The 19,575-nt window shown below is 33.3% G+C and overlaps 1 protein-coding gene across 1 annotated transcript in view; it reads right to left on the minus strand.

Annotated features, from left to right (window-relative positions):
- Positions 1–4,526: 4,526 nt before the first annotated feature.
- The window catches only part of LOC140443312 (uncharacterized), a 54,009-nt gene continuing 38,960 nt past the window's right edge, over positions 4,527–19,575 (minus strand). Inside the window, exons 12-15 of the mRNA XM_072534504.1 lie at positions 15,245–15,501; positions 13,594–13,749; positions 12,943–13,132; positions 4,527–4,910 (exon numbers count right to left, since the gene is read on the minus strand). Coding sequence (XP_072390605.1) covers positions 4,791–4,910; positions 12,943–13,132; positions 13,594–13,749; positions 15,245–15,501 — 723 coding nt within the window. The 3' untranslated portion in view covers positions 4,527–4,790. The remainder of the gene's footprint in view (positions 4,911–12,942; positions 13,133–13,593; positions 13,750–15,244; positions 15,502–19,575) is intronic.

A 19,575-nucleotide genomic window follows, 5' to 3' on the forward strand; every position in this document is an offset into this window, starting at 1 on the left:
TATTGTTTCGTGATAGACTGAAGGAATTGAAAAAAAAATGAAGTTTTTAAATAAGTTTGAATGAATTTTCGTCTCATATTTTTTAACATTTTTATTATTCTCATCGTTTTTAAAACATTTTTTTTTCTATAAAACAATTACTAGTCGACCAATTGAAAATCCTTTAATCTTTTTTCTCGTTTTATCCTGAAATAATACTATAAAGATGAACTGTGTACAGTTTCAGCAAAATCGGTCGATTCGTTCTTGAGAAATCGAGCATATCGCACGGAAAAATAAAGTTTTGAGTTGACAAATTGCGTTTTGAAGCTTTTAAACTGAGAACGCGCGCGCACGTACCGACCGCGCGATATTCAAATATCTATAACTCAGGTAATATTGCTAGAATCTACTTCAAATTTACAGTGAATACTCTTGAAGTACTATATTTTCATATGGGATAAAAAAGAAATCGATTTTTTGAAAATTCAAGACCTACGTAACCCCTTAACACGTTGAACTCCAACGGGAAAATTCGGAAGATGAAAACAATAAAAATTGTTAGACGTTGAATTGCAAAGAAAGATCTGTCTGCCTCCATTATAGAATTTGCACTTCCCATTCTAGTTTATTGTCGTTGGTGATTGTTGCTCCTAGGTATTTTAATTCTTTGACCACCTTGAAGTTATAGACCTTTGATTTATTGTTGCCTTTTGAGAGATCGAACACTCTTACTGCCCAATGGAACCTCCAACTTGAAATTGTAGTAATCTAAATGACATTGAACGTATATAGAAACCTTCTCGAAGGATTCGATAATATTTATTCCGATTCATTAAATTATTCAAAAGGTTACGAATCACTGGTATAATGCAATTTACTATTTTTGTTAGCAATAAGCCACAATTTTACTTTAAAAAATAAGTTTATTTGACGTTTCGACTTCCACTTCGAAAATCGTTCTCAAAATATAAAACATTAATAAATTAAACAAATTTTGTTTTTGCTACTTGCTAAACAAATTCTTCTAATAATTTAACTTTATCGGACTGATTCATGACTCATACATTTTAAAGTAGATGACTTTAAAATGATATTGACAATATTTTTGAGTTACGTTCCTGGTACGACTTTATTGTAAGATAGTTCATTTGATTACATGAAATCAACTTTAACTTAAGAATACCCATCAGAAAAAACAGCACGTAATTTGTCTTTAATAAAAAGGCAACCAAATGCAATGATCACAGTAAAATTCTCCTATTAGTGATCCCATGGTAAATCATAATAAAAAAAACCTCCTGATACAATTCCGACATATTCACCCTTCGGAGTCGCGGTCATAAAGTGTACTGTATAGGTCGCGGTGTATCTCAGAGATACATTCGTTTAAGTTTAATGTTTCAATAAGATTGAAAAAAAAACTGATCGAGATCGGAAGAAACGTTTATTTTGAACATAACTAATCAAAAAATAAGCGGATATAAATTAATTTATTGTCGAGAGAAAATAAAATAAATGCAGTATTAAGAACATAACAAAATAAAAACATGTAATAACTATTACTATTGTCACTAATCTAAGGCAAAAATAACCCAAACACATAATTAGATTTAGCTAAACTTAATCAGATTCATCAGCGGAAGGATTAGTAAAACGGTTATAACAACTGTTGCAAACAATATTGCTATGCTCAAGACATAAAAATGTGGTTCAACATTTACAATAGTATTTGGACAAACGCGTCGTCTTTGTCGCATAGCAAGAATTTTATTTTTCTTTTTCTTTTATTGCCGTTTTAGCAACATCTGGATCTGCCCCACTGGTTGAACTTTCCTCCTTATGTTTCTGAAGCTGCTATGGTCTGTGAACACCTGTAGTAATATCCGATCGCCGTTTTATTTGCTCTGACAATAACTGACTTGAAAGGTTTCGAATGAAGAGCCTACGTCGTATTTTTGAATTCTGATTAGCATGTGAATGGACTGTGCGTTGATCCCAGCAACGTCCAAGACGACGTAAAATATCACCATAGGACACCTTCTGATGTTTCAGATTTGGTCTACAGTTGGACCACTGTTGAAAGACCTGTTGGAAGACCTAAAAAGAGATGGGAAGACGAAGTCGATGAGGATGCCAGGAACTGCCTGGGAACGCGTTCATGGAAATCAGCAGTAAATCGAGATCATTGGAGAAGCCTGTTGAAGGAGGCCAAGGCCCGATTTGGGCTGTAGTGCCATTGGATGGATGGATTTGGTCTACAGTGTCAACCCCTGATTTCGTCTGATTGTAATAATTGATTATCTCTGGCTTGTGCGTATCTGAATTTACTATGTCATCGAAGTCCATACTAGATACTAAAATTACGTTTTTTCCCTTCTTCGGCACATGTGATACAAGGCTACAATCTTGAAGAATCTACGTATTTGAAGAAATGCGGATTCTACAATATCTGTGTTGTTTGAACTTCGAGGTATACGGCTTAAAACTTCCTCGACATTCAAAGGAAATATCCCACATTTGCGAAAACCGGATATCAAATTATCTTTGATGGTTGGTGCAATAATTTCCATCAATTTTACTAACAGTGGTGGGAAGTTCCGTTTCTGAATATTTGTATTTTTAATGCCTTCTTCGGCATTTTTCCAGTCCGATAGCACTTTTTTCCAGGCTATTTTAACTGGGCGAAAAAATGCCACGTCCAGAGGCTGAGTTAAGTGTGTACTATTGGGGGGTAAACAAATTAGGCAAATGGAAAGAAAGGTTGTCGCATATTAGGATTTTCTTTCCTTCTAATTTTCTTAGCCTAGGTATCATTTGAAGCTCCAGCCAATCAGTAAATATATTGCTATCAAATCAACCAGAAGAACTAGCGTTATATCGACATCCTTTTGGCCCATTTTCTGTCCACGTGGTCCACATCTTGCTGGCTCGATGAACAATATATGGAGACAACAGTTCTCCAGCCGTCTTCGATTCATTTCGAATTAATTCAGGATACTTGCAACCTTTCTCTACGAGTACCCTCTTTTTTCCTGGATCATCCGTAAGGTTTGTGTCGTCAAAATTCCATATGTTTCTTGAAGGCACCTCTAATATTTCGGTCGTTAAATTTTCAATGTAGCTGTCTGTTAATAAACGATTTGGCCCATTCTAGACCAGACAAATTACTCTGGAAAATCCTAACTTCCCTACCACATCTGTCCAAATAAACTTTAATAATCTGACGCAATTCTGTTGTATCTACAGGCAAGCCAAACTGTCCCAATGCAACAATACACTGAACAAAATCTTCTTCTTCTTGTAAAGAAAATATGGGCTGTGTTCCAAGTTTCCTTAGGTATATTCCTTTAAGTTTATTTAAAATTGTTCTTCTTGATATGTTGTACTTTTTCTCTGCTTCTCCGTGTGAAATTTCTCCTGCTTCTATTGCATTTAAACACTCCTGCAATGTATCTGCAGTGTAGTCTGCATATCTTCTTGATTCAGGCCTTCTAATGTAGTTTCTGCGCATGTCTGAAACAAAATTACTTTCTTATAATATATTGATTTTGGTCATGAATATTTTTATTTTAAAACATCAGTACCCATAAAAATTTACTCAAAAGCTGATAAATAATTAACAAAAAAAATTCACACATATTTTGGGGTTACTTTACCTCGGAGCAAAGTAGACCCAAAAACGTGTTTCTCCAAAGTAATTCTAACAACGTGTTTTGGGTATACTGGTAATAATACTGGAAAACTAACCTCAAAATTGTTAAATTTTGCATGGCAAAATATTTTATCGGTTTGAACTAATATGTAGGCTTTTAGAATATTTTTTTGAGGTAAACAGCAATAATAATACAATTCACTACCAACTTAACAATACTTACTTGTAAGATATTAAACGAAATCTTCACTAAACACCAAATTTTTTGACTTAAAATTACGATGAATTTTAGAGTTTATCTTATCTCCGCTGTTGAAAGAACTAGAGTGCACGTATCACACCCGGTGTGGCGTTACCATGTAGGCACATTGTCAACCTTGTTAACTCGTAGTTGCGTTGGGTATTTTGCGCATATTTCTAGTAGGTAATTAAAATAAACTTTTTTTCGTAATGGGACAAAGTAACACCTGAGGGCGCAAAGTAACCCCGGTTTACGGTATTTTAAAACATAAATGATGTATCCTCGATATGTTAGTGACTAATAATGGTATTTTCTTTCTACTGATTTCCCCTTTTTATGTGGGTAACCAAATCCTGTGCATTCTACCGAGAAATTTGCGACATAGAGCCGCTTCTTTATTTTTTTTCTTTTTACCATCTTTTTTTTTCAGTATTGGCAATATCATTTTAAAGTCATCTACTTTAAAACGTATAATCTATGTTTGTAATAAATTTATTAATATTTTATATTTTGAGAACGATTTCCGAAGTGGAAATCGAAACGTCAACATTAAATGCCACAAGATAGATTAAAAAATAGTAAATTGCATTAAGATGCCACAAGAAAATACCTTCAGAATAATACTGGTATAATAGCTACTTAAATATAATATATACTTAAGAATTTTATTTTACAAAAAGGTATTACAAATTAATACAGCTCATATGTTGCTTCCATATTATAATTAAACATATAGCATCATAGATCTGTTCTTATCACATAATTTATATTGTCGCAAGCAATAAACGCAATACGATTAAAATATATTTATAATAGATCATTTATTCTTCGATTTTTCTTAAACTGGCTCAACACTGGATTATGTACAAAAAAATTAGCGGTTTGGAAAATACAAACTTATTTTTCTTTTTATTCTTAACGTACATCTAATATGAGTTTATGGAACGACGGTATCGAAAGTGGATTGTTTGGTATATCAAGAAGAACTTTTCTCTGTTTAGCATTCTCCCTAAGATCATATAACGGTCGACATTGCTAAAAAATAAAAAACAAAATATATTTCAAGAACACACATAATAATTAGACCAGGGCGGATCTGTGAAAAAACTACTACATTATGTGAAAGGTGGTATTCTGATTTTTGCTGAAAAAGTTTTATGATAACATCAGTAATAATAATTGTCCTATCTCTCAAGTAGGTCGGGAGTATTAATAACACAATTAAAATTTTTAAAAATTACTAAAAACATCACTTACAACAATCGCTTATTACTAAAATCTCCTTGCTTACAACTAGGAAAAATATGTAGTCTTATTTTGTTACAAATAAATTTATTTATTTATAACAAAACTAAAGCATCTTTGGGATTTGGTAATGCGATATTTAGGTGTCTCTATTCGAGTTACATCGAATTAAAAAAAAAGAAGAAAATTGCTGCATTGGAAGCCGAGAAAGTACATTTTCTTTACGTATACCGATTTTGAACTTTTAAATTCAATTTTCTTCAACCTAGTTTTTTGATATTTTTCACGCGAGTTATAGTACAATGACCTCTAGAATCCAGTATATTCGATCGTTCAATAAGAATTTACCGCCTATCAGCACCAAACATTCTGGAATCTTGCAACACCAATTGGGAGCTACTAGAAGAGTAAATTCAGCAAGTGTATTTCAACTTTTTTCAGTCTGAATATTATATTTTAAATTGTAACTATAATCTTTGCTAATGTAAATAAAAGTTTATTTTGAGTGTTTCTGTTTTTAAAAAGTATTTTCCAAAAGAACATTCATAATTGGCGCAGTCAGTAGGATAGTGCAAGAGTCTCTGAAGATCCTTGCCACTTTTAAGTGTTTGTCCACTATTCCAAGACTTACTCTAATCAAACCGCCTACAGAGAGTTCGCCCGACAGAATTAGAAGTCGTCAAAATCGAATTTTATTACTTAGTTATTGAAAATTTATATGATTTATATTTATTGTAAAAGATTTTTATATCAGACTCCTCTGAGAATCACCTATAAATATAAATAATTTTAAAAATATGGCAGTTACATAATTTGAAGTAAAAAATTTATACATTCTTTTTGTTGTTAGTACCAACAAATGGTTTACGCTATAATTGGGTACAATAATTGTATACTTTCAGCAACGCAACGAAGTTAAAACCTATTGATATATTAAACGGGCATATCGACGCAAAAGATCCCTTTGATGTTGACATACAGAAAATAATACTAAATAATTACATATATATAAAATGATAGAGAGATAACTAAAGAACTATACAAGGAAGTTAACCGGCATATACTAGAAAATAAAGAAAAAGTAATCTAAAACAGAAACAAATCAAAACAAGGCCCCATTACGTAAAACCAAGCACAAAAATTTATACCCGGAAAAAAGTCACCAGAAACAAATTATTTCCGTGATATTTTGTAAAAATTATATAAGAAAATCGCAAAGTGGGTGTTAATACATGAAAAGCAACAGTTCATAAGAAAAATATAAAACATCAACTAAGTCAAAAAGTAATTATGAACCGTTCACACAGGATTACCCTGATGATGAGAGAGGAAGTGAAGATGAATTCCCCTCAACCTGGAACAAGCAAAGATTCACACTAGCACACATGATTTTATACACTTCTCCAGACTACTACCGATAAAGGAATAATTAGACAAAAAAATTCAATACAACGCAGTTACTACAGCAATTCAAAATGTACTGAGCCATCCGTATTTCAGCAGTTTACAAAACTTTGATCAAGCTCTTAGATACCAATTAAAATCAGCTCAAGACTTTGTTGCTCCAAAATAGGTTTTAAAGTTATAAATCAAGGTCAGTAGTAAAAACAATGTTTTTAGTAATTTTTAAGTATTTTAATTTTTTTATTAATATTTCCGACCTATTTGAAAATGAGGATAAGTCAACTATTATTACTGAAGTTATCTCTTACGTTTTTCTGCAAAAATCAGAATGTCACCCCTCACATACACCTCAAAACAGATCCGTCCTGGTCTAAATGCATATACCTTTTAGAAACACAAGGCGGAACGTTCATACCGTTTAGATGTGTCGCCCTCTACAAATTCAAATTAACAAACTTTTTTTAAAGATTTGCAATATTGCATTTTTTAATTTTTTACCGTCTACACATACTTTTTGAGAACAAAGTTTGTTACTATTTCGTATCACCTAGGTAGATGGCGCCTACGTACTTATAGTAAGTGACAAAAATCGTAGCCTTATAGAAAATGACAAAAAAAATCAAATTAATAAAAAATCTTTATTGGCGAAATTGTAACGCATGATAACGCACGTTATCTCTTACGTTTTTCTGCAAAAATCAGAATGTCACCCCTCACATACACCTCAAAACAGATCCGTCCTGGTCTAAATGCATATACCTTTTAGAAACACAAGGCGGAACGTTCATACCGTTTAGATGTGTCGCCCTCTACAAATTCAAATTAACAAACTTTTTTTAAAGATTTGCAATATTGCATTTTTTAATTTTTTACCGTCTACACATACTTTTTGAGAACAAAGTTTGTTACTATTTCGTATCACCTAGGTAGATGGCGCCTACGTACTTATAGTAAGTGACAAAAATCGTAGCCTTATAGAAAATGACAAAAAAAATCAAATTAATAAAAAATCTTTATTGGCGAAATTGTAACGCATGAACTATAACAATTTTAATATTTTTTAACCAAATTGTTTTATTAAATCACCATTGTAATCCAAAACTAATTTAATAAAAATATAATGATTATATATATGAAGACAGTAAATATTTTAGAGTTTTAAAACTTGTGAAATTAAAGTAAACTAAATTGAGCTGCCAAGTTATAAAACAATATTCCTCCACTTGTGCTTACCTTCTAGTTTGTATAAAAATTGAAGTAAAAAAGCATGATTCGGTGGTAAAGGTAGAAGAGAAAACTAAAAAGGTTAGGGAGGAAGAACGAAAAGTTTCGGGGTCTATGTTGATTTGATAAATATTTAATCTAGATGTATACTTGGTGTGAACTACATGAATCGCAAAATACTACTGTGTATATTTTTCAAATTTACCAAGATATATCAACGACAAAAAATCTTATGACAAAATGTGACTTGATGAAGTGGTAGGCACACTCAGGAACATTTAGGATTAAATTTTATAAAGAATCAGATACAGGATTATTAAAAGGTTAAGGTCTCTTCAACCACGTTTATCATAGGAGTTCATGACTGGAGAAAAAGATAACAAAACGGAGAAGAATGGAGGAAAACAATAAATGAACAATATGTATATGTACTGTTGAAATATGTAATGATTTATTTGCATTTCAGCCCTAGGTCTATACAGCCTGTTTGAGCATTTGAAATAAATAGATATCATTAACTTTGCTACTTCATTATTTGTTTTTTTTTGTAATAAAAATGTATTACAAAATTATCGGTTGTGATATTTTGTGAAGTATGCACGTACCTCTCTCTTATCGGGAACAAGGAATATTACATAATTCTCTTAGAAATAATTGTTTGTATAAATCGTTTATTAACTCACTTACTACACACACTTACAAAGTCAAACTTCAGCAGAACAATATGTCCGATAACTTTTGGCTGTTGTTATTGGCTTTGAGCCAATTAAAAGATATAAATTGAGCATTTGCATTCTACGTCGAGGAATATAGTTAGATTTGCCGAGTCAGTCTAGATCTGGAAGCTAACTCAATAATATGTTAAAACGTTAAAAAGATGTTTCTACCATCACTCTAATCCGAATGTACTAACAAATTAGTTTTTAATATCACAATTTATGAGTGGGTGGAAATTGGTATAAAATTATTTTGCATAATTATAATGCAAATTCAGCTGAATTGTTGGTGGGTTAAGTATCGGCCTACGATTTGTCTAACAAAAAATACATTTACATATATGAACAGTAACTAAAAAGAGCAGGGAAAGAGTTTTATCTATTCTAAATCTATTAGATTTAGAACGAATCTATGACTCAATACCAAGAAACGACATGAAAATGGTGATAGGCGACACAAACGCCAAGATCGGAAAAGAAGAAGAATACACAGGGGTAATAGGGAAACATAGTTTGCATAGAGACACAAATGAGAATGGTCAGTTTCTAATAGATTTTGCAGCTGGAAAGAATATGATTATCAGTTCGACATGCTTCCCACATCGGGACATACATAAGGGCACCTGGATATCACCTGACGGAAATACGATCAATCAAATAGACCATATACTGGCTGAAAAAAGAATGGCGACGAGTATATTGGATGTAAAAAGCAGACGTGGTGCAAGCTGTGACTCAGACCATCTGCTAGTACAGGCACGGTTTAGATGCAAAATCAGTCGACAGGTAAAGGAAAAATATACAAAACAAGAAAAACTAAACTTAGACAACCTAAAAGTCTCTGAGGTACAAGAAAGATTTGAGAGAACAGTGGATGAAAAATTACTAGAAGAAAACAGAGCAGACTCCACAATAGAAAACCAATGGAACACAATAAGCAGTATCATACTCAACACAGCGAAAGAAGTCTTAGGAACAAAGACACAACGGAGAGAAGAAACATGGTTCGATGAAGAATGCAAACAAGCTATACAGGAAAGAAATGAAGCGCATAAGAATTACATACTCAGACGTACTAGAGAGAGAAAAACAGAACATGAGAACAAAAGACGAAGAGCAGATAAACTGTGCAGGCAGAAAAAGAGAAAGTATGAAAACCAACGGATACTAAACATAGAGAGAGAGTTTAAGGAAAACGAAACACGTAGCGCATACCAATTTATCAAACATCTAAGACAAGGATACAAACCGAGGACTAGCCTCTGCAAAAATAAGAAAGGTGAAATCATTAGCGATATGGACGAAATTAAGAGAACCTGGATGACATATTTTAAGGAATTACTAAACAAAGGGACACAACTACCATTACAACAACAGTGGCAGCAGCAGGCACGACAGGAGGTACAACAACAAGAACTGGGGAAATATGGAGAAGAAAATGAATTAACTAGACCCCCAACGCTAGAGGAGGTCCAAACGGCAATCCACATACAAAAAAGCCATAAAGCACCGGGAATAGATAAAATACCGGCAGAACTACTCAAGCAAGGAGGAAGGAATTTGACACAACAGATGTACCAGCTAATACGAGAGATATGGATAGAAGAAGAAATTCCCCAACAATGGAAGAAAAGTATAATCTGCCCTATTCATAAAAAAGGAGACAAACTGTTGTGTCAGAATTATAGAGGCATCTCTTTACTTTGTTCGGGATACAAAATACTCACAAACATCATTAATCGAAGACTACAACCTCTCACGGAAAAAATCATCGGGGAATATCAAGCAGGGTTTAGGCAAAATAGATCTACCATTGACCAACTATTTACAGTTAAACAAATACTAGCCAAAGCATGGGAATATGACATGGACGTTTACAATCTCTTTGTAGATTTTAAACAAGCCTATGATTCAATAGATAGAACAATTCTACCTAATATACTGAAAGAATTTGGCATACCATCAAAATTAATACGACTAGTGCAAATGACAATGACAGAAACAGAAGCACAGGTATGTATTCAGGGACAGATCACTGATGCGTTTACGATAACGCAAGGACTGAAACAAGGCGACGGACTAGCTCCAACGCTCTTTAATCTTGTTCTGGAATATGTAATTAGACGGTTGACGGTGAGCGGAAATAACATACTTACAAACAAGTCTACCCAATTAGCAGCATACGCAGATGACATAAACATAATGAGCAGAACAATGAATGCAGCGGAAGAAACCTACGTTGAGTTGAAACAGAGTGCAGAAGCAGTAGGGCTAGCAATAAATACAAATAAAACAAAACTACTCATACAAACCAGATCAAATAGACCGGTGCAACAACACTTTATTGACGATATAGAACATGTAAATAGATTCACATACCTAGGAATGGATCTGGTCGCAAGCAATGAAGAACAACCGGAAATAAATAGAAGGCTTGTGCTGGCAAATAAAGCCTATTTCGCGATGGGCCACATATTCAAATCGCGAGACGTACACCGGAAAACAAAACTCCGGGTCTATAAAACAATAATCAGGCCCATAGTAAGTTATGGTTGCGAAACATGGGTGGTGACACAGAAATCTGCCAATGCATTAGATGTGTTTGAAAGAAAAATATTACGTAGGATCCTGGGCCCAATAAGTGAAAACAACAACTGGCGAATTAGGTACAATAGAGAAATATACGAGCAATATAGCGAACCAACTCTAGCACAACATACTAAACTGCAGAGATTACGATGGGCAGGGCACGTGGTCCGCATGCATGAGAATAGAATCCCCAGAAAATTATTAAATCCAAGAATGCAGGGAAAAAGACCTGTTGGAAGACCTAAAAAGAGATGGGAAGATGAAGTCGATGAGGATGCCAGGAACTGCCTGGGAACGCGTTCATGGAAAAGAACAGCGGTAAATAGAGATGGTTGGAGAAGCCTGTTGAAGGAGGCCAAGGCCCGATTTGGGCTGTAGCGCCATTGGATGGATGGATGGAAATTGAGCTGCCAACTTATAAAACAATATTCCTCCACTTGTGCTTACCTTCTAGTTTGTATAAAAATTGAAGTAAAAAAGCATGATTCGGTGGTAAAGGTAGAAGAGAAAACTAAAAAGGTTAGGGAGGAAGAACGAAAAGTTTCGGGGTCTATGTTGATTTGATAAATATTTAATCTAGATGTATACTTGGTGTGAACTACATGAATCGCAAAATACTACTGTGTATACTTTTCAAATTTACCAAGATATATCAACGACAAAAAATCTTATGACAAAATGTGACTTGATGAAGTGGTAGGCACACTCAGGAACATTTAGGATTACATTTTATAAAGAATCAGATACAGAATTATTAAAAGGTTAAGGTCTCTTCAACCACGTTTATCATAGGAGTTCATGACTGGAGAAAAAGATAACAAAACGGAGAAGAATGGAGGAAAACAATAAATGAACAATATGTATATGTACTGTTGAAATATGTAATGATTTATTTGCATTTCAGCCCTAGGTCTATACAGCCTGTTTGAGCATTTGAAATAAATAGATATCATTAACTTTGCTACTTCATTATTTGTTTTTTTTTGTAATAAAAATGTATTACAAAATTATCGGTTGTGATATTTTGTGAAGTATGCACGTACCTCTCTCTTATCGGGAACAAGGAATATTACATAATTCTCTTAGAAATAATTGTTTGTATAAATCGTTTATTAACTCACTTACTACACACACTTACAAAGTCAAACTTCAGCAGAACAATATGTCCGATAACTTTTGGCTGTTGTTATTGGCTTTGAGCCAATTAAAAGATATAAATTGAGCATTTGCATTCTACGTCGAGGAATATAGGTAGATTTGCCGAGTCAGTCTAGATCTGGAAGCTAACTCAATAATTTTGTACATATTAGAATGTAGGTGAAGTGAAGATAAAAACGTAATCTTTTACTATATGTTAAAACGTTAAAAAGATGTTTCTACCATCACTCTGATCCGAATGTACTAACAAATTAGTTTTTAATATCACAATTTATGAGTGGGTGGAAATTGGTATAAAATTATTTTGCATAATTATAATGCAAATTCAACTGAATTGTTGGTGGGTTAAGTATCGGCCTACGATTTGTCTAACAAAAAATACATTTACATATATGAACAGTAACTAAAAAGAGCAGGGGAAGAGTTTTAAGGATTTTTACATATAGAGTAATTGATAACAAAATCTTTGTTCAAACCATCAACTAAGGATAATTGTTAAGGGTAATATCATATAACCAGGAAATAAGCTCCTATGTAAATAAAGTGCGTTCGTTACATTCGTTCTTATATCACTGTGTAGTTCTTTTCATTTATTTCATGAAGACAATTATATCCCAAATGTTGACGATAGTAGGCGACATCACATATCTTCAGCTCATACAGATTTGAATATCAATTTAAAAGATTTTATAAAGGAGAGGTTAAGTGAAGAAAAAAATTTAAAAAATTACCTTGAAAAGAGAATGATTCCCTATAACATAAACAGCTTTTTTCCCTCGCGTAAGAGCGACATTCAAACGATGTTCATTAGCTAAAAAGCAATTTTGGCTAAACCTTACGCAGGAAATAATGATTACGTCATCCTCTGTGCCTTGGAATGAATCTACCGTATTTACATTGACGCTTACATTTTCGTTCATCCTAAAAAAATACTGAAATAAGAATAAAAAACTTTTTTATTAAATTTAAATTAAACTAAATTGACCGCGTACTGCAAACAAAGCCATAGAAAATTATTTGAAATTCTAAATATACTGTAGTGATACATTATCTCCTACGGTTTATCAGCTCTGGTCTAGAATTATTTCTTCTTGACGCTTGACGATCTATATACATCAAAAGAGATGCGGCAACTCTCGTATCAAATAACACAACTTTCACTAACTGATCATCATGATAAACTTATGATTTCAGAATCTCATATTTTATGAATTTTTGAGCATTTTTCTTATAGCTTAATATATTCACAAAAAGATTTGATTTAACAAAATATGTGATAATTAAAAAAAAACATTTAAAATTTTCACTTCATGTCGATAAACCCCAAGGTACATAAAATTTCATGTAAAATATATTTGAACTTAATATAAAAGTAAACTTACTTCATTTCCCTTATACATTTTGAAATTAAACACACTTGCGCTCGATAAGGAGTAATAATTCCAATACTGTATTTACAGGTCGACAATACATGCGTATTCAATGCTTTTAGTATACAAGAAACAACATCTAGTTCATTGGCGTTTTCATATTCTGAGCTAAAAAATAAGTAAATTGTATTATTACCAGTTAAACTCAAATCAAAGTGTATTACCGGTCATGACCTATGGGGCGGAAACTATGACTCTACCCAATACTATGGCTTCGAAATTGAGAGTGGCACAGAGACGAATGGAACAGTCTGTGCTGAGAGTGACGTTGCGGGACCGAATAAGAAAGGAAGATCTGCGAAGAAGGACGAGTATTGCTGATGTTGTGGAACGCATAGCGGAACTGAAATGGAACTGGGTAGGCCATGTAGTGAGAATGCACGACTCAAGATGAACGAGAAAAATTACAAATTGGAGGCCAAGAGCAGACAAACGTAGTAGAGGAAGATCACCTACACGTTGGGCTGACGACATCAGGCGTATCAGCAAAAATTGGCAACAAAGAGCACAAAATCGTAAAGAATGGAGGAGTTTAAGGAAGGCAGCTTATGTCCAGCAGTGGACGAGATAAATGAAGGCTGGATGATGATGATGATGATGAAACTCAAATTATATATGTAAGCTTGGTGAATATAAATAAGTTAAAAAATTAACCCAAACCAGTTTTAATTATTATAATAGTTATAAAAATACTTTTAGTTTCCGTGTCTTCTTCAGTTTTAATCAAATTGCGAGCTTCCAGTACTTAATGACATCCATATATTTCGTTGGCTTGCTTTGCGTTGGCTGAATTACTTGATTTGTTCAGTCCTTATGTCCTCAGGGCCAGAGGCTTTGTTATTTTTCACGAAATTCGTCGAGGATGAAGGATGTTGTAGCATGTGATATTCGTTGTTTTCATCTTTTTGGATTTTAATTTTCTGTGGCCCTGTGCTAGTTTTTCCATTTAATAGCAGTTAGTGTGGTACCAAGTTAGCAGTCACATTGCCTGTTTGAGTTGTTGCATGTGGCTCATCTTGATTTAGGTTATTAATCTAAAGTTTCCAAGTCCTTCTACTATTATCTTTCATGTCCAAGTTCTCTATAAGGTTCACTTTTCTCTTTTATTTGCAGCTAGCATTTGCAATAAAAACTCGCCTGCTTCGAAGGTGTCTTCAGAAAATATATCAGTCTCGTACAATTCTTTACATTTCTGCACGGGCTTTTTGAAGTCGTTACTGTTAGTAAGACCAGGGATATACTGAGTGCGAAAGCGCCAGGGAGTGTTGACAAAAGCTTTTATATGATTCTACCCTTGGTTGTAACGAGACAATAAGACTATAGAGGTAGTTTGTAAAGCTGGAAAACTTGGCCGTTTTAAAATTGAAGCGTGTCTTAAAAGGCACCTCGACGGCGGTAAGTCCGTAACTAGCTTTTGACTGTGGTTTAAATACGGAAACGATATACAGTGTGATTCGTAAGTAATGAAGAAATAAAGTAAACAAAACTAATTATCACAATTCATAATTAACCTAAATGTGATGTGAACCACCTTAGTGTTCCTTATCTACCCCTAATGTAGGATGCCTATTTCCCAATGAATTATTCTGATTATTAAACATACCTGTTATTATATGAGGTTGAAGGATTCATAAGGTTAAATACTAAATATGGCTTAAGACGTGGCTGTATTGGATTAGTGCATATTGGAGAAGATTTCAGTGCTCCGTCATAAAATTTTCTATTTGGATAATCACATATGGCTGGATTCATTCGATATTGTTCACATAGCATTTTCATTGGGCTCTTGTCTCGATTGTTTAAAAAGTTTTCGTATATCCTTGTAAACAAAGATTTGCCAAATCCGACATCTTGGGCTTCCTACAATTAGAATTTTTCGACATAAAAAAACGTCTTACATTATACAAAATATATAACACTTGGAAGTCCGATAAATGAACATAGTGTAGATTCGTCTTGTTATGTAAAAAATACGAACCTAGTCTATAATGTATACCCTAGTTTATAGACAAACAAATTGTATAAATTTTTAGAAAATTTGTAAAAATATTTTTTTTATTCGAAAAAAAGACGGCGAGATGTGACAAATGATGATAATAATTACCAAAGAAATTTAATCAAAAAAATCGGTTGCCTGTAAAGTCGGTTTTACGGGCGAAGATTTTACGTGACAACGTCTTTTTCTCGGTAGAAATTGAATAGAATAGAATAGAATTGAATGAAAATAAGAATTGCACAAATTTTAACTATAGAAATATATTTTGTTTACTAAAACATTGTACATGTAAACTTAAACTTAACTAATTTCTATTTGAGTGATTTTGTTGAGGATAGGACGATGATAGGAGAAATAGCATCGCACCAGCGGACCGATCATGTTTGAGTGGGAGAGAGACGCAAGGCATTCGCCGGTCCGGCGGGCCTCTCTCTCGTTCGGTGACTCATCGTAACAGACGTGAGCGGGCGTTACACTTTTTCATGAGTGACTCCGAGCCACAACCTAATTTAAGACGTTGTCACGTCAAAATATTTTGAAGTTTGTCGAGATTTGCATAGAACAATATTTTTAATTAAGAAAACGTGAGTGTGAGAAAGTATCGCATCGCTATGATTAAATCGAAATGTGGGAGAGAACACAACTTAAAGCAAACTTGCCCCTTTAGGAGTGTGAACTGAGACACGTGTTGTGATACAAACGTTATTACTATCACTTGTTGATGTATATTATAAATATCATACAGTATGGTATAAATAAAAGTAATACATTTATTATTTCAAAATTGGACGAATTTAGAGAAAAACCGAAACCTTTCGATTGTTATTTCTAAATTGGCTTTCCGTCAGATTACCTTTTTTTGATGTCATCCATGGACGTATAAACACAGATTATGTTTATACGTCCATGATGTCATCTACAATAGAACAAGAATACAAATAGACGTGGAACTACTGTGCATACTAGAGATGGTTTTTAATTTAATTAAATTCAATTCGATTCTATTCGATATATTTTAGTTTAATTTATTTTTGTTACGAAATACGCAAGGGACTGCTTTTACTACTTCTAACGTTATGAAGGTCACATGTTTGATATTTTTCTTTAAATAATTATTTTATTTCAATTTCAGATCCCATATCTACCCCATGCCACAGGCATATATAAAATATCTATGATGCCTATGACCCGATCCAAAGTGACAAAATATATTTCGACAACTAAACGTTTGGCAACTAAATTCTGTCGTTTCGTTCAGTGCAGCAGTAGGTTGATTACTTTGTGTAATCTTTTTCGTCTAGTTAAGCTGTATTAGGATTATATATAATATATTACATATATATATATATATATATATATATATATATATATATATATATATATATATATATATATATATATATATGTGTGTAGGTAAAACTTTATGGTCGGTATAGTAGAATTTAACAGGATATCTAACACAAATATAAAATCATATTTTCAGCGAATAGGCAAAGAAAACAATCATATTTCCTCTTGGTCTCCCATCCACATTCCTTATGCACGCCCATTAGTGAACGACAGACGATTATTCGCAACATCGCCATTCGTCCGTTCTCTTGAATGGTAAAATGCATACGAGACAGCTATGTATTTCTTTTTGGAGGTAACTGCGTAAGTGCGAAGATAAAAATTAAATATGCCGACTGTTTATACAATAGAAGAACGGGTACAAATAATAAAATGGTACATTGGGGACAATTCAGTACAAGAAACTATCAATTTATTTATTATGGCTTTTTCAAATAGGCCAATACCTATAGAAAAAACTGTATTTGCCATTATTCATAAATAATTTGAAAAGTTTGGCTGTACTAATGGCCGATCTAAAAAATGCTGCCCATCAGATCAACCTCGCGAAAAGAAAATTTCTCAAGAACGAGAAATTAGAGAAATTCAAGTTTGTGCATTGGCTGAAGCGACGCCATGTTCAAGTAAACAAATTGCCGATGAAGTTGATCTGAATGCAAAATCAGTGAAGAATATTTTGAAAAGAAACAACTACCATTGTTACAAAGTGCAAAAAACTCAAGAAATATTTCCTGATGATCAATTTAAACGGATGCAATTTTGTGAAATTATGATGGAGAGATGCCATGTAAATATTTTTTAAAAAAATATTTTTTTACAGATGAGTCCTCCTTCACAATTCACAAGAAACATAATCCATCCGTTGTACATTATTGTTCTCAGGAGAATAAGCATTTGAGTGTGTCTGTGCGTACGCAGTATCCACAAAAGTTGAATGTTTGGAATGGAATTTTCGAGACCATATCATTGGTCCTTTTTTTATTGAAGGCAATTTAAACGCAGTCAAATATCTCCAATTACTGCAAAATCAAATTATTCCTGCACTTCAACGTCTTCAAATTAACTTCAACGTCTTCAAATTAACTTCAACGAAATTTGGTTTCAACACGACGGCTGTTTTACACATAATGCAAAAGCCGTTAGAGACTATTTAGCGTTAATTTTTGCTGAACGTGTCATTAGTAAAGACGGTACAATAAAATGGCACCCTCGGTCACCTGACTTCGTCAGAAGAACGATCTAGCTCCTCTAGATTTTTATTTTTGGGAGATGCTAAAAACGAAATTGTACAGGCATGAGTTCGAGCGAGCCACCAACTTGGAGGATTTGAAGGAAAAGATAGTCCAACTTAGCCAAAACATATCGACAGATGAACTCAACGCCATGAGAAATGCGTTGTATAATAAATTTGGTTACTGTTCGTTACAATTTGGTGGTCTGTTTGAACATTTAATTACCTAAGAATTTGGTTTAGAATTTCTAATTGAAATTATTTTTAATTTAAACAGTAGTCTTGGAATAATTTTTTATTTGATTTTATTTTTATAGAACTAATTTTTATTTTCACACTTACTACCTCAAAAAGAATTATTCAAAGATATTATTTGGAAAATACCAAATAATATCTTATTTTTTATTTAAAGACGTAATTTTTCGTCCAGTTTAAATTTAATATAATACACCTTCTCCTACCTAATGCTTTACTAGTACTGTCTTTATTTATTATGTTTTATGAAAGACCAACCCACTATAAACCCATATGCATGGCATAACAAACTAGTTCTGTTCTGTAGAGATGAGCGTTAAATCAACGAACTGTTTTACTCAACCGTTTATTTGTCGTTAACGAATCTACGGTTTCTCTCTGGAAAGTCAACTAGTTGATGGTTGATTCAAAAAAAGATTTTGTGTAGACGTAAACAGAGGAACAACAAACAATTCACGTCGATGAGGACAATTAGTTGATCTGAGAGACTACTACAAAACCAAAAATAGCATCCCGACTCTTTCCGGACGGTGAACAGTCGGGCGATCGGTTGACGTTGAAAATAAAATAACTACGTAGGTATTCCGATTGATGAATGAGTTTCGATTTTCGATTGATCTACATTTTCGATTTCAAATCTTTATTGATAGTTCGTTAAAGGATTTATTTATTGTAAATATTCAATTAAGAAGTCTTTTTCTTAGTTAAAATTATTTTCCTAGTATAAGAGTAATAATTTTATTTTCAAAAAATGCACATTTGTAGAAGATGCAGCTTTTATGCTCGACTTTCTGAATATTGCAATGATAGATTATTTTTAATTTGAAATATTAACACATGGGAGTCCCCGATTCATGTTTTGTATTATTCAGCAAGCATCATTTTTATTTGCAGTTTGTGTTTTGTCTAATGGCTCCAGTACACGTTGGACCAACTACTTGGCCAATGGGTTGGACCAATAAGTTGGGCCAAGTAAGAACAGTGATTACACGTTGGTGGAGTTGATCAGTCTGCATTAACCTTTCAGTGAGTAGAGTAAACTCTGATTATGGATCTGGATGTGGAGACTGTAGCAGCCTCCTCAATTAATTTGTATTGCGCT

Source organism: Diabrotica undecimpunctata, chromosome 6 (genome assembly GCF_040954645.1).
Source record: "Diabrotica undecimpunctata isolate CICGRU chromosome 6, icDiaUnde3, whole genome shotgun sequence".
Taxonomy (NCBI): Eukaryota; Metazoa; Arthropoda; class Insecta; order Coleoptera; family Chrysomelidae; genus Diabrotica; species Diabrotica undecimpunctata.